At 39.6% G+C, this 15,862-nt stretch overlaps 1 protein-coding gene across 1 annotated transcript; it reads left to right on the forward strand.

Moving 5' to 3' along the window:
• The first annotated feature begins 1,396 nt into the window (after positions 1-1,396).
• On the forward strand, positions 1,397-15,707 carry LOC118807439. The gene is made up of 6 exons (XM_036569451.1): positions 1,397-1,684; positions 8,030-8,598; positions 10,324-10,651; positions 11,499-11,576; positions 11,745-12,016; positions 13,659-15,707. Exons 1-6 carry the CDS (start codon positions 1,666-1,668, stop codon positions 14,493-14,495), a joined length of 2,103 nt encoding a protein of 700 aa, XP_036425344.1. The 5' UTR covers positions 1,397-1,665; the 3' UTR covers positions 14,496-15,707.
• Positions 15,708-15,862: the final 155 nt, after the last annotated feature.

Genomic DNA, 15,862 nt, shown 5'->3' on the forward strand with positions numbered 1-15,862 from the left:
AGTTCAGCCAATATAAACACTTCACGTCAGTTTAGCAGCTCAGAAATTGAGCCCAAGTATTAATGAACTTGCAGCAAAGAAGGGATGCCAGGTGTCTAGTTCAAGCAATTAAGTAGGCTTAAGATTGTGAGCTCCTGGGGACATTTAGATTTCAAGTATTCATGTAATATTTCATGGTCTGCTACAAGTGCCTATATTTTACAGTTGAAGTTTTTGCATATTTTCAATAAACAGTGGTCAGTTCAGTTCATATGAAAATGTAATTAAAAATGAAAGAAAACATAGGTGTTCTCTGTCCCATGGATTTTATGAGATTTTTTAATATGGCCTCTTTAGTGGTTGAGTTTGACACCCCTGGTATAGATGGAGGAACCTGATTATTGTCATTGACATGCAAGTCTCAACATTATCCTCTATCAAAGTTTGACACAGTAGTGTGTAGAGAAGTCATGTTGAAGCTTGGATCTAATGATTCTGCTCAGAATGGAGAGGTTAACGCCTTTTCATTTGTAATAAGCGTAATTTTTAATAACCGTGAAACAAATTTGGTTCAGCCTTCCTCCAGTGTTTTGGTTCTGTTTTAGAGCACAGCTGTTCAGCTTCTTTTCCCTTCTAAGATTGAGAAGGAAGAATCTTTTAAAGCTTGTTTTCTCCACATGGTTGTTGGGGCTTGTATTAAAGGAGCTGGAGCTTTTTATGAGACTAAACAAGTAATAGGGCTTCAGCTCTGTGACATGATCCTTTTGTCTTGGCCTTTGACATTACTTTTTGCTGTTCTGCTGTTTGAAACATATTACACTGCTGTATATTTTGAGTGAATTGGTACTTTGAAAAACCAATTTGGAAGCATCCACACTCCAAAAAGTGACGTGGTAAATAACAACACACTTACTAGCCACTGCACCCACTTTTTGTGTCATATAGTTTTCAGATTTAGCACATTCTGTGTTAAAAATAACATAAAATGTGTTATCCGGAACTGGGCACGGAAATATTTCATCACATTTTGTGTTAACTGCTGTGTCTAAGTGGAGACGGAATGTGTTGTTTAACACATCTGTTTTAAGATTTCAGATGAGCTGGTGACATAGTAGTGTTGCTTAGTGAGGCTCTTTTAATACATGAAGCCAATTTATGAAGCTTAGCAACTGTGTAAAGTTGAGGTTTGGTCAAAGCTTTTTTTTTATTTGAATTGAAGTCAGTTGGTGCTGTTTGGGACTCCACTAGTTTTCCATTATTGTTTGCCACATTAGCATTTGTAGTGGAGGCATTCCATTAACATGAGCCTACTTGTCTGTGCAGAGTTTTGGGCCTGTGTTCATGAAACCTGCAGGTTTGGTGGGGCCAGGCGTGGCTGAACATCGGAGCAGTGTGATTCACACATGTGGACGGCAGTCTCACCTCCACCCACAGCCAGAATGCATGGAAGGTGATGAACAATAGTAGTCGCAAACACAATTGAGTGCAAGTGTATGTATGTTTTGTAGGGAAGAGTATGCAGGTGGGTGGAGTTAGCCTGCTAACTCACAGAGAGATTACAGAGAGAGAGAGGGAGGGAGGGAGGAGGGCTGGCAGACAGGTGGAGAACTGAACCTGCTGATAGAGCTCACAGCAAGAAGAGAGAAGCGCACATTTAGACACTGGCCTCTGAAAGTTGAAGTCAGCATGGATTTCTCTGGTCAGGGTAAGTCAGATGATCTCAGCTGTTTACCTATTTAAATGGACTGACAAATATGTGCTTTGGATCAGTTTTTTTCCCACTGTTTGAGGACATTTTTGACGTCAATCTTGTTAAGACCGTTTATTAAACTGCAAGTCTCCTCTTAAAGAGATATCCCACATTTTTCTTGCATTTAAGATTTTCTCCTGGAGTCCATTTATGACAATTGTGTGGTTTCATGCATGGAAAACAATCGTAATTCATTTTTTATATGATCATTTTCAAACCTCTCTGAATCCCATAGGATTTAACAGGCTGTATTTGTTACTGTGTCTTTAATGCGTCTTACTAATATATGTAAATGACATCTGGTAGGCTGGCTTGTTTAAAAAGGAGTTAAAACACTGCTTATCACATCAACATGAAAAGGGAGGCTATATGAATATATTGGTTCTTGTTACATCACAAAAACAATCAATTCAAAACCCTCCTTTCCATATATGAACTGAGGAGTGAACAGCATAGTTTTAAATGTTTACATGCTACATCACTCTTCTATTTCAAAAAAGTGCGGAAAACTAGATTCAGTTAACTCATTTATTAAGTACTTATAGATTATGATAGTGTATAATAGCAGGGCTACAACTGGTCTGACAAGTGGGGGAGGACCAACACCAGGGTAAAGCATACATACAGTGATTCTAGTAAATCTGTGCAAACAAAGCGTTAATACTCGTCATATTAATGTCCCATGCTTTATATGTTTATATTTAAACACAAAAGCAAATAATATTTTGAATAATTAATTATTCAATAATTATTAATATCATACATATTTAGCATAGAGTTCTATCAGTTTCTTCAGTTTTTCCCTAAAATTATTGGTCTGATTTACAAGTTGCTATAATTATTTCAACAAAATAGCCTAATGATGAAAAATATGATGATAATTAGGAAATAAAAGGAAGGACTATTAATAACTGTTATGGCATAAGCAGGGGCATCACTAGATTTTGCTAAGGGACGAGCTGAGGGCGTGCCCCCCAAATTGTCTGTTCACTATGAACTTTTAGAGCAGCAACAGGCAGAAAATGTATCAAAAGAAATGATCAAGCTGGCACACAGTAGAGATTCTGTCTCTTCATAGTTGGTATTAAGCCCAGATCTTTCACGACTTAAATACTGTAATTGTCCACTTACAACAGGCAGTCAGTTAAACATACTGTTGATGATTTGAACTAATTGTGTCCATTCATTTGGGGGGTGGCTAAATAATATTCAGTTTTTGACATAATTTGAAAATGCCTGTTGCTCTTTACATTGTGTGTAAATTTCATGAAGAATGGACCAAAAGAAACGGCCTGGTTGAATGTCAAAATATCTGGTTCCATTGATTAACGTTGAAAGTAAAGTATGTTTTTTCCTTCTCCTGTAAATTTATCATTTTGGAGTTATCTCCTGCCTCTTATTTACATCAAGGTCACCATGGCGACAGAACATGTCTATGAACAAAAATTTCAGCAGTAGTACACACATAAGTTGACAGCTGATCAAGAAATAATGCTTATAGTAAAAGACACTGGGCGATACAGTGTAGGCTCAGTGCTTGACTCTGTGTTGGAGCCTTTGTGCATTTCTCTGAATGGCTGTTGGCAACTGTATCACCATGCAAGACCCCTATAAAGCTGAAGCAGTTGGGTTGATCTTCTAAAATACGGAAAAGCATTCAGGTAAATAGTTAGATGGCATGACAGCCCAGCTGTAATGACGAAAGATGGCTATCCTGATAAGCTTCTTCACAAGGCCGCGTAGATAAGCATCTTTTTAGTGTCTAGATGTGGAAATTCATTCCAGTGAAAGCCATGCAGTTGTGAGCTGGGTGCTGAATGCTGCTCGACAGGCCAGACTGGGTGTTTAACTTGGGAGTATGTAGGAGTAAGAGAAGGAGAATGCAGCAGTTGTATGTTTAAAATAAGGCATGCACCCTTATCTAAGGACAAATCCTCAGACACCAAATGAACGCATGTGGCCTGTAGTATAAGACAGCGGTGTCCTATTTCATTCCTAAAATCTGCTGTTCTTTTAACTAATAGGCACATTTTAATCAGTTAACCTCTTAATGCCTCTTCAGAGTACCTGTTAGAGGTCATTCGGTTGAGTTATTTATTTTTCCCATCAATAATGTTACTTGAATATATTTCTATGGAAATGGAGATTTACAAAACTGATAACTATTTCAGGCTTATTACTCAGTAACTACTCTTATTAATTTTAAGCTTATTACTCAGTAACGGCTCTGAATTATTCAAGTAACTACTATGAGACATCTATACACTGTTAGAAATAAAGGTTCTGTGCAGGTACATTTTTCATTTATCAAGGTACAAACAATGTAAATGTTCCCTCAAAGGTACAACAGTGGTTTTAAGGTCCAATTGTGAACCTTAAATATATTTTTCCAGGTGAAAAGTACGTATTTGTATCTTTTCATAACCTAATGTTTTAAAACGGAACAATAAAATAAAAAGCCTGGAGACGAGACGGGGTGTGTGGAGTCAATACAACTTAGATTTCAATGGATTATGGTACAGTTATGTTTCCTGACTAAAGGTACTGAGATGTACCCTTGAGGGTACCATCCCAGTGACAGTTTACTACCTTTATTTCTAAGAGTGTATAAGTTGGTCACGATCATGATTTTTCAGCTGACAACTAATTGTCATATAAATAATTGCGATTGACAAGTTAACTGGCTCAAATAAACGAACATTACTTACTGCTGCATTACAGTTAGAACCTTTCTTGTTCTTGTAAGACCCAGGACATCTCAAGAAATGTGTTTTCATGCAGGAAAAACTGATTTTTTTCAGATTTACCAGTATTTTTCCATTATCAATGTTACATATAAAAACTCAGAAGACGTCTAGGTTCACTGTTGGTTTTGGATAGTCAATAGAATGTCTGCTTTTTTTCAGACCTGGACCAGTTAGTTATGTCATTTTGTTGCCTGACTATGCCCAGTATGGGAGAACCACAGTTTTGCCAGCAGAACTGTGCTAATTGGGGTGGTTAAGTGCCTTTTTCAAGGGCACAACCAGGAATACCCAAGCAGTCCTAGGATTTGAGCCCATAACCTTCTGGTTGCTGTCTCAACTTCCACTGGGCTACTGGCCACTCCAATAGCTTGTTAAGTCAAATATCGCTGTTGTCATATGCAATTCAATTCAAACTTTATTTACACAGTGCATTCTACAGCAAAAGTTGTCACAAAGTAGTTGTACAGAAAACCCAGGCCCGAGGCAAAACCAAGCAAGACTCAAGAAGGGAACCCGTCCTCCTCTGGTTGACATGAGATAGCAAAACAGTAATACAACAACAGCAATATGAATAAAGAATCAAAATACAATAAATATACAATAGTGAATATAGAAAAAAGAAAACAAAAACAGTCTGTCATTGGACAGAGGTGTTTACATTAACCAGTAATAACTGATGACTGCTGGTAGAAGCCTGATGACATGTTAGTATGAAGACATGAAGAGCTACAGTGTTAGGGAGGTTAACAATGTCTATGATCGAAGAGTTCTAGTGTCCATATGAGCACCAGCAGAAGGGTGGATGGACATGCAGGAGGCTCCATGGTGGTCAAACTGGTCCGGAAGGCAGGTGATCAGAGCAAATTGGGCAGGATGGGCAAAGAAACATACAGACAGCCCTGTTTGGGTTGACTAGATGCAACATATCACTGCTGTCGGAAGAAAACCTTGTATCTCCATTTTTGTTGTTTTCGGTTTTTGACATAATTTGAAAATGCATGTTGTCCTTTACATTGTGTGTAAATTTCATAAAGAATGGACCACAAGAAATGACCCAAAATGACTTGGGGAAAAGGTCTGGTTCCACTGACTTACATTAAAAGTAAAGTTTTTTCTTTTCCTGTAAAACTACCATTTTGGAGGCACAAGGTTTTCTTTCGACAACAGCGATTTGTAGTGTTATGAGTCCAAACAGTGGCTGAGCTGTTAAAGCCTAACTAAAGAGGAAGAGCTAGAAGGTAGCAGAGACACGAGGGCTTCCTGAGATACCGTGTAATTTCCTATAAATACCTTGTTACTTACTCCATTTGGAAACACCAGCTGCTCTTTGTGATGTGAACATTGCATGACAAATGGACCAAAAGAAATGCTCCAAATCTAATTGCACTTACACAATCTGTTAACGTTAAGAAGACACAATGTTTTGTTGTGATTTAAAAAATAAGATACACTGTTTTAAGAACTAATTGTAACAACAGAAACTGGAATGACAGATGGTATCATGGTATCAAATCATCCCTCGGTGTTAGTCATTCTTAGGGAGAGGAAAGAATGAATGGAATCTAGATCTCTGTTCTCATGTGGTTCACTTTGTTTTACTTTCATGTGAAGTGTGTGGGCTTGAAAAGCATGTTTAAAGAAACATGATATCCCATCTTGTTTGAGGACACTTAGCTTTCAAATGTTTTTATAAATGAGCTTGTTTCTTTTTGTGACTATTTAGAGGGCTTTTTGAATATAAGTAAATATTTGTGAAAATAACCAGATCACACAGTAAAACTACACACTATGTTGTTTTAACTTAAAGGGCTCATATCTTACATTTTTCGTATAATTTATTTTTTGGCAATATATAATGCGGTGTTTTGTACCAAAACAGTCATAATTCATTTTTACATGACAATTTTCCTACCTCTCTCTTTTAAACAGACTGTGTTAGTTACTGTGCCTGATGTATGTAAATGACCTCAGTTCTGATTGGCTACCCTTCATTGTGGCTCATTCACAAAGCAGTCTGCTGTAGACTGAATAGGTGGTTATGTGTAAATGTGTTGTTTTTTTTTGACATCACAGTCAATTCAAAACTGGCTGTTTTTGCAGCTTAGTTTCAGTATACGGACTATATGAACTGAGGAGTGAATAGTTTATTTTGAAACTGAATATACAGCCCCATTTCCAAAAAAGTTGGGACACTGTGCAAAATGTAAATAAAAACAAAATTCAATGATGTGCAAATCATTTAAACCCTGTATTTAATTGAAAATAGCACAAAGATAACAAATCAAATGTTGAAATTGAGAAATTTTATTGGTTTTTTTTGTTTGTTTTTTTAACATATATGCCCATTTTGAATTTGATGCCACTGACTGTGCACTGATAACTAGCTGAGTAGTCTTTAGACTGGAGGACACAGTGTCCATGATTTCCAAAAAGAATTTCAAATGTTGATTCTTTGGACCACAGAACACTTGTCCACTTCCCCTCAGTCCATTTTAAATGAGCTCGGGCCCAGAGAAGGTGGCAGCATTCATCTATCCTCTTTTACGTTGAGAAACGTTATTCTTGAATTGTTGCACACAGTCTTTCACAGAGTTGTGAACCCCTCCTCATCTTTACTTCTGAAAGACTCAGCCTCTCTCTGATTCTCTTTTATACCCAATCATGTTACTGACCTGTTGCCAATCAACCACCAGGTGTTTTTTACACGCATTATACAACTTTACCAGCCTTTTGTTGCCCCCTTCCCGCCTTTTTTTGGAATGTGTTGTTGGCATCAAATAGAAAATGGGCATATATGTTTCAAAAATAATAAAATTTCTCAGTTTCAACATTTGACATGTTGTCTTTGAAGCATGTTCAATGAAATATAGGGTTTAAATCATTTGCACATCATTGCATTTCTTTATTTATGTTTCACAGCGCCACAACTTTTTTAGAAATGTTGTTTAAAAAAATGTAGAATATTTGGTTTTCTATGGCCCTTTACAGGTTAGGTGTTGCAAGACAGTTGCTATGGTATCCTAGGTGGTTGCTATGTGGCTGCTATGATTTTCCAGGTGGTTGCTAAGGTGTTGCAAGACAGTTGCTATGGTATCCTAGGTGGTTGCTATGTGGCTGCTATGATTTTCCAGGTGGTTGCTAAAGTGTTGCAAGACAGTTGCTATGGTATCCTAGGTGGTTGCTATGTGGCTGCTATGATTTTCCAGGTGGTTTTTTAAGGTATTGCTAAGTGGTTGCTATGATATCACAGATGGTTGCTAAGTTGTTGCTAGGTGGTTGCTATGGTATCCCATGTGGTTGCTACTTTTGTTGCTAGGCAGTTGCCATGGTGTACAGGGTGTTTATTTAGGTGTTGGTAGGGAGTTGCTAAGTGGTAGCTACATGTTGTTGAAAATGAATGAGAGTCTAGGAGAGGAACGAGGGACACATAGAGGAGTTTGGGTCAGTATGGCTGTGCAGTACAGTTTGAGGACCTGCCCTTACCCACAGTAGTAAATTGCTAAATTGTAAATGCTTTATTGTCTCCTGTCCACTTTTCTCTTTCTCTATCCAGATACGTGTGAGGCGTGGTCTGGAAGCCCTCCTGATGCACCGGAGCTGCGTCTGGTCCTGGTGGGCAACATTGGCTGTGGTAAAACCCTAACAGCGGACAATCTCCTGGGCCAGAGCTCCTCCTCATCGGTGGGCCAGAGCTCCTCCAGATTGTGTGAGGTGCGGCGGGGTGTGTCTGAGGGCCGCCGGTTGACAGTGGTGGAGACACCCCGCTGGTACTGGAGCGGTCAGCACCTTGAGTCCAGCGTCCAGAGAGAGACGGAAAGGGCGCTCAGCCTAACCGCTCCTGGTCCCCACGCTTTCCTCATCCTGGTGCCTGTGGGTGAGTTTACGGAGATGGAGCAGCGGGTTCCTACCCAGCTGGAGCGGATGTTCGGGACGGGGGCACTTAGCCACTCCCTGGTGCTCCTGACCTGCGGAGATTACCTGCTGGGCCGGGATGTGGAACGGTACATGATGAAAGAGGAACCACACCTGAAGGCCATGGTGGACAGCTGCGGAGGACACTGGCACATTATTAATAACCGCCGACCCCAGGACAGACAACAGGTCATCTCTCTGCTGGAGAAGGTGAGAGGAATACTTTTGTACTGATATTTGTTTCATAGCTTTCATAATGGTATAAATTTATTTTTTAACAGATCGTCAATTTTACCACCCAGAAAATGTCAAGCGGTGCAAATCATTCCTTTATTTAGCTTCTTAGTCTTTGGACTTGGACACTAATATAAACTTGGGCTCTTCACATTTATGAACTCACATTTATGCATACTTTTCTTCAAATAATTAAACATTATTATTATGATAACACATATTTAATTTGGTCACATCACATGGCTTGAACTGTACCAGCCTACTTGTGACTCAAATATGACCATTTTCTCAATATATGGGCTACTGACCTTGGCATTGCACCATGCAGGTCACTTGGGGTCTTCTTTATGATGCTATAACCCTGCCCACTCTTTCTTAAAAGCATGTCAGAATAAAAGTCCCTTTTTGGCTGTGCCACATGACAGAATTTACTGACAAAGTTTTCCAGTGAGTTGAATACTTTGAGTTGAATACTAAAGCTGCCCTATTTTGCAAAGGCTTCAAACATAAAATCATGCCAGGCTATTTTATTTAGAATTTTAAATGACTAAATTGCCTTTTTAAAAAGATTTAGTTAATCTGTATGTATAATTGGATTGGAACATTGTAGAATAATGTGATATGTCATGTATTTATTAAATTATTTAATTTAATTTCACCCTTATACATATCATTAGCCTTATGGTCTTGCCTATGTTATTGCTAGTGATGGTTTTTATATTATAATGACCACATTGGTGAAAATCTTATATATATATATATATATATATATATATATATATATATACACACACACATTTTTTTTTGTAGAATTTGGAATCAAGACACTGAATACACAAATGTGACTGGAGGAAATATTTACACAGTAATGGAATATGTATGATAAAACAGTGTATCAAGTGTTTTCTTGAACTGAATTCACTTGAGGGAATGTTTTAGAACAGGGCAACGACTAAAATGCTGTAAACGATGCTATGCTAAAATTAGGTTTATGGTATCACAAATTATAGTTTGTTTTACATGCTAATGGATGCACCATGATACATGATAATAACAGGTTTTATATGGTAACAACATGCCAATGCTAATGCTAATTATAGTGATCCCATATCTACACACCAGTGACAGCAGTAGTTTCTAACAGACATCCAATACAGACAAATGGGAATGTAAATGCATTAACCTTTTTTTCTTACGGATGCACCAAAGGCTGATTGAACACTAATAGCACCTCCTTGTGGATGATCTTTAGCCTGCTAAGCATGAATGAATGAGTGAGTGAATTACAAGCCACTGGGTAATGCAAAACTAGCATATTTTTCACTAAACGCGGTCATACTTAATTCATACATACATCTTCGTGCATCTGAGTCCTCGTCATCAAAGTAGCAAAAACCTGACGGTCACTGTACACTTCTACTGTACTCTGTACACTGTACACTTCTACAACATGTGCAATCTCACCACTAGATGCCACCAAATCTTACACAATGCACCTTTAAATAATCACAAAAAATATTCTCAAAAGAAAAAAAATAGACAAAAGTACATACTCAAAGCTAAGAACAGTCGTATCAGTCATCTTGACGCCTTAATTTTTCCATTTTTATAGATAACAGTTGCTCTGCTGGTGCTTTAAACCTGCCCTGTGCATTTCATCATGATGGAAGTCTTTTTTTAAAACTTCTCTCGTTCTCCCAGGTGGAGCAGCTGGCACAAAGTAACAGGGGCTGCTACCTGCAGAGCGCCCTCCAGAGGGAGGTGGAGGCACGCGTCCGGGAAAAGGAGCGCGAGCTCCAGAGGAGATACAGCCTCAGAGAGGAGGAGAGAGTGGAGATACACAGTGCACTGGAACAGATACCACAGAAAGGTGGGATTGGGGTATTAAGGAGCCAAAGCAGAGAAGAGCTTAAGGAGAAAGTGACCTCCCAGCAGCTGCCCAATGGACTTCATTCACAGCCATCACCAGGGCAGCAGGAGATGGCCGCTGGACGCATGCAGAGGAGCTCCAGTTTCAAGCTGACTAAAGGTATCTCAGCTGAAACTGAATTTGTTACTTTATAAATTACACAGATTAAGCTTTCAGAGGGATTCTCCACTGAAAAGTTTCAGTTTCATTTTATTTAACCCTTTAAACTTCAACCAAAAGTGAGTCCACACTTTAGCTCTCATTCATAGTAGGTAATGAAGAATTTTTAAAGTATCCAAAGTCTTAAGGTTGCAGAGAAATTCCACTGATTTTTCTAAATTTCTGCATAATTAAATTGTTAAGACGTAAATGAAGTCATTCAGAGTGGTTTATGTGAAATGTTTTGGAAACGTATTGTCAGAATTGTTCTCAGTGGTGGTGATAGGAGCCAGACATCTGAAGAGTTTAATGCCTCTAAAAGCTACATCACAGGAAGTCATTGCATGAAATGGCTGTTAATATGTTTCATGACATCTGAAGCATTGTTTTAATATAGTTTTGAGATAAAGTTTTGGCCTAAAATGTATTTTTTAAACAGGCACTTGCATGGAGTTGTAAGGAAGCATAGCTCCCTTTTTTTTAATTTATCACCATTTTACCATCATCAACATTACTTATAAAAACTCAGAGTACTCAGTGTGTAGGGTCAGTCCACATTTTGGACAGTGAATACATTGTGCTGTGGACATTGCGACACCTGGTTCCTGTCACCACCACACTAAAGAATTCTGACATTGTTTACATCTCATTTGAATTATGCAGAGAATTTGAAAAATCGGTGGAATTCCCCTGTAATAAATGAAGAAATATTTATTACATGGGACAGTTCTGCATGCTAAGACTTTTAAAGCCTTGTAAATCTGGATAGTCTGTTCTGAATATTTCACAGTGTTTTTTCCACCACTAGAGGGAGCCATTCTCAGTCAGATGTCAGAGAAGACAGAGACCAGCATCAATCAGAGCAACCAGAGCTTCATAAACACCAGTGAGTCACCTGCTGTAGATGCTGTACATTTTATTTAAAAAACGCTTGTTCAGTGTTTTCACTCCTTTGCACTCTGAATCTCATACAAGCAGGAAAGCAGACATTACTAGCAGTCAGGGCTGAGCAGGGAATTCTATTGGAACTCAATCACGTTTTCTCTTTTCCTAGTTCATCATCGCATTGCATCCTTGGGTGACCCCAGCTCCACTCCACTCACAGTCTCATCGTCATCCTCAGCTGTTGTAACTTCTTCTTCCTCATCGGGCAGTAACTCCTCTGCCTCAGAGCTGAGGCTGGTCCTGTTGGGCCAGACTGGTTCTGGGAAGAGCGCTGCTGGGAACGCCATCCTGGGCCGAGAGGAGTTTAAACTGAGTAGGAATGTCTCCGGTGCCACAACACAGCAGTTTGCACGAGGAACAGCTGTAGTTGGACACAAACAGGTCAGTAGTCTATGCTTACTGCTTCATTACACACTGATACTGTATTGCATGATTACTGTATTACAGTTTAATACTGTAGCATCAGCGCAGAAGAAGATCTGTCTGCCGTTTTCTCTTCAAGGAAAATGCTATGTTTTGCGTAATGGACGTAACATATTAACAGTACATCTATTTAATGTAAGTAATGTATCAACAGAACATATACAAGATATTTACTTCAGTGTATTCAGATGCTTCACTACTGCTACTTCACTGATATGCTGTTGATGTGTTACTGATAATCTGTTAAGAGTTTATTAATCATCTACAAAGGACCCCTCCAAATAAAGTGTCACCTTAAATTTTGACTAGATAATGGCTGAGAAAAGGTGCACAGCATTCTGGGACTCTGTGTGCTCCTTTCTGCCCTCCCAACTGGCCCAAAGTCCTAAGTCATGGGACAACCCTCAAATAAAAAGCATTACTTCATTAACAGGCTATTAGCGCTGCTCTGTAGGCGACCCGGCCCGTCTGCAGTGATAGCAGAGGAGGGTAAAGTTCAGCAACCTCACTGCTGGTCTCTAATTACATTTAGGGAATCATATGACTTCAGAGAGGGGGATGCAATAATTATTTATCATCGCCCACCCCTAATTCTTCAGTGATATGAAGCTGAAGTCAGCTATTCACCGGCTTCGTATTTGAATTTTCCCGTTCCACCTTAAATCCATTTTTTAAAATTTAGCTAGCCAGCTACTGAGACATCAGCAAACTACTAGTGATTTTTATGCTTGTTATGTAGAAAAAGACCATAATACATTGAAATGACACTTAACTAATATAATACAATGTCTATAATAATTTTTAACAGAGAAAATTCTCACATTTGTGGGTTTCCTTGGTTGCTTGTTCAGCCATCTTGCCGGTTTTTCTTTTTTTCTCATAACACTCTGTTTGGAGTGTGTCTCTGAAAAACCTCTGTTTGGAGGGCCATGTAGCCCTAACACTTTGCCCTACCCCTCTATCTCAACAAAAATTGCGGCACCCTACCCCTAGGCGTGAACACACAAAACCAAGGGGTAGGGCTAAGTGGTAGGAGGGAGGGGTGAAATGGGATTGGGCCCAAATATGCTTTCTTGGACTTCCTGCCACGGGTGGCTGTGCAATCACCAGGGATCAAATTTGCGATCTTGACATTTTTGTGCTAAATTAGAAAAAGTAATCAAGGAGGATATTCTTGTGTTAGCAGAGAATGTTTCTGCACTGACCTGCCCCCTAGTGGATATAGCTTTTATTTCTCCAGATAGCCAAAAGACACAGGACGCAGATAAAAAAGTTTGAACACTTCCTTGTCAAATGACAAGGAACAAACTTAACTATGACATTTTTCTGGAAATTGTAATGCACTTTCTCTTCAAACCTTTGCATGGGCTACATTTAATGTTGTAGTTTGTTTCCACTGTTAAATTCAGCAAATAAACTGTGACTTTGCATTAAAATGTGCAGAAATGTGTTCTCTGTCGAGGATGTGTTGATTTATTTTCACTTAAAAAATCAGTGTAGGCCCACATACAGACCCTTAAGGGGTTAATATGTGATGAAAAGATCAACAATGTAATCAGAAGTTGGTTTGCAATCAGTTTTTTGTTTGTTGCTGTTTCAGGTGGCAGTGGTGGACACTCCGGACTGGTTCTGGTCCGGCTGTTCTCCAGGAGAGCTGAAGGCCCATCAGTTGTCCTACACAGCGCTGTGCAGCCCAGGCCCACACGCCTTCCTGCTATGCGTGCCTGTTACTTATCCCGCTCACTCCATCCTGCATGGCCTGGCTGCTATAGAGGACGTCTTTGGCCCTGAGGCCCTCCTAAAACGTACCCTGGTCCTTTTCACTTACTCTGACCTTCTAGGAGGAGGAGGGGTGGAGGAATATATCGCAAAGAAGCGGCCCGAGATGCTGGAGCTGGTGGAAAAGTGTGGCGATCGCTACCATGTACTACAGCGAGGGAAGAAAGGAGGAAAAGAACGAGGGAACGTGGAGGAGCTGCTGGAGAAGGTGGAGCAGCTGGTGAAGGAAACTGGAGGGAGTTGCTACAGCATCCAGCAGCAGCCTGAACACATGAAGAAGCAGGAGGACATCACCAGAGAGAGAACGACACTATTAGGGAGAGAAAAACAGCTGGACGAGACAGACCGAGTCATCTCAACCACGCTTCATGTTCTGAAAGAGGAAGACGAAGATGAAGAAGAGGCGAATAAAAGTGTGAAACCGCAGGAACCTGTGACTTCGTCTTCCTCTCGGCTTGGCTCCATCCTTCGCTTTGTGGGAGGGAAGGTTGGAGCAGGTGCCAAGCGTGTACCGAAGCTGGTGGCTGGTGGAGCGCTGCTAGGAGGAGCAGTGGGACTGTTTTTTGGAGGACCTCTGGGGGGCGCTGTGGGCGCTACAGCAGGATCTGTAGCTGCTGAGGTGGGAAGAAGAAAATATGGCAAAAGCAAAACAGACTGAAGCGCGGTGTTCCAAATCTCGGTGTTCCCTCCTCGCTCTTCCTAAGTTGGAAAACCGTTGTATAAAACACTGTTACAAAGAACAGAACTGAACTGAAACTAGTTTCCTAGCATGCTGGCAAAAATCCTGTACCAACATAATGAGATTTTGTGCTCAATATTTGTTAAAATGTGCAAATTTAAAGTGTAGTTTTCCTTTCAAAACCTCTTTATTTCCTGTGGCGAACCATGACTATCACTGTCAAATGAGCCATCAAAGAAAAACACCTTTTCGACAATGCTAATATCTGCTAGAGCTCTATGGGATTTCTAGTAGCTAATGCTAGTGCATGTGAATATCTTTTGGCCATTCAAGATTGGAAACATGGACATTTGGAGCTTGTAAAAGTCATTGCAGTTTTTATTGAACCTTGTAACAGTAACCGTTTCTGCTAATGCTAATAGCATGTTAGCACTAAGCTAATGCTGATGCAAATAAATATTTTTGGCTGTTTAGGATTAAACACAGATATTTAAATCTTGTACAAGTTTGTTTTATATGGCAACAGTTATAAACATCTATTTTACCTTGTATCTTGAGTCACAGTCTAAACAGGTTTCAGGTGGTTGTTAGGAATGGAAAACAGCAGCAGCTCTATGCCGCGGGTCTTTACTGAAAGAGTCACTGTAAAACTGATATGTAGTTTGATATTAGGTCTGCACTACATGGCACAGGTGATTGAGATTCCCAAAGGAGATATCTTTATTAAGTCTTGGACTAGGCTTAATCTTTGGCCAAGGAAACCAGCTTGATAAGGTCTACATACATGGTCTAACTAGGTTTTAATTTTCTTAAACATATGTTAAATGCATGTAGCCTTTTATTTTGGAAAATGAACTAAGACAAACATTACAGAGAAAAAAAAAATACAGACTAGACTGTGATTTTGTTGAAAATGTTGCTAAATGTTGTTGCTCACAGTGCTAATGATAGTTTTTCACTAAACTAAGTTACAAAGAAATAAAGAAATTAAGAAAAAGGAAGTAAATTGGACTGTGAGTGGAAAAGAGTGATGTTTTGTCTAACACTCTGCTTAACCACCAATGAGCTGCCTGGAAAAAGCTGAGCGAAAAGCCATTGGGTCACCAGCTTTGCCGTCAGTGGGCCAACAGTGGCCCGCCACCCTCTTGCTATCTGGGGTATTTTCAAATGCATGTAGATAAATGTGACTGATTTTTGTACAAAACAGAGATAATACAGCCATAATGGATGGTTTTTCACATACTTTCTAAAGCCTCATTTTCCGGTTTTTGTTACAGAACGCTGTCCCGTACGTCCTCTCTACTGGACAATGCTGGCATTTAGCTTAAATCTCAATTCTGCATAGA

Source organism: Colossoma macropomum, unplaced genomic scaffold, assembly GCF_904425465.1.
Source record: "Colossoma macropomum unplaced genomic scaffold, Colossoma_macropomum, whole genome shotgun sequence".
Lineage (NCBI taxonomy): Eukaryota > Metazoa > Chordata > Actinopteri > Characiformes > Serrasalmidae > Colossoma > Colossoma macropomum.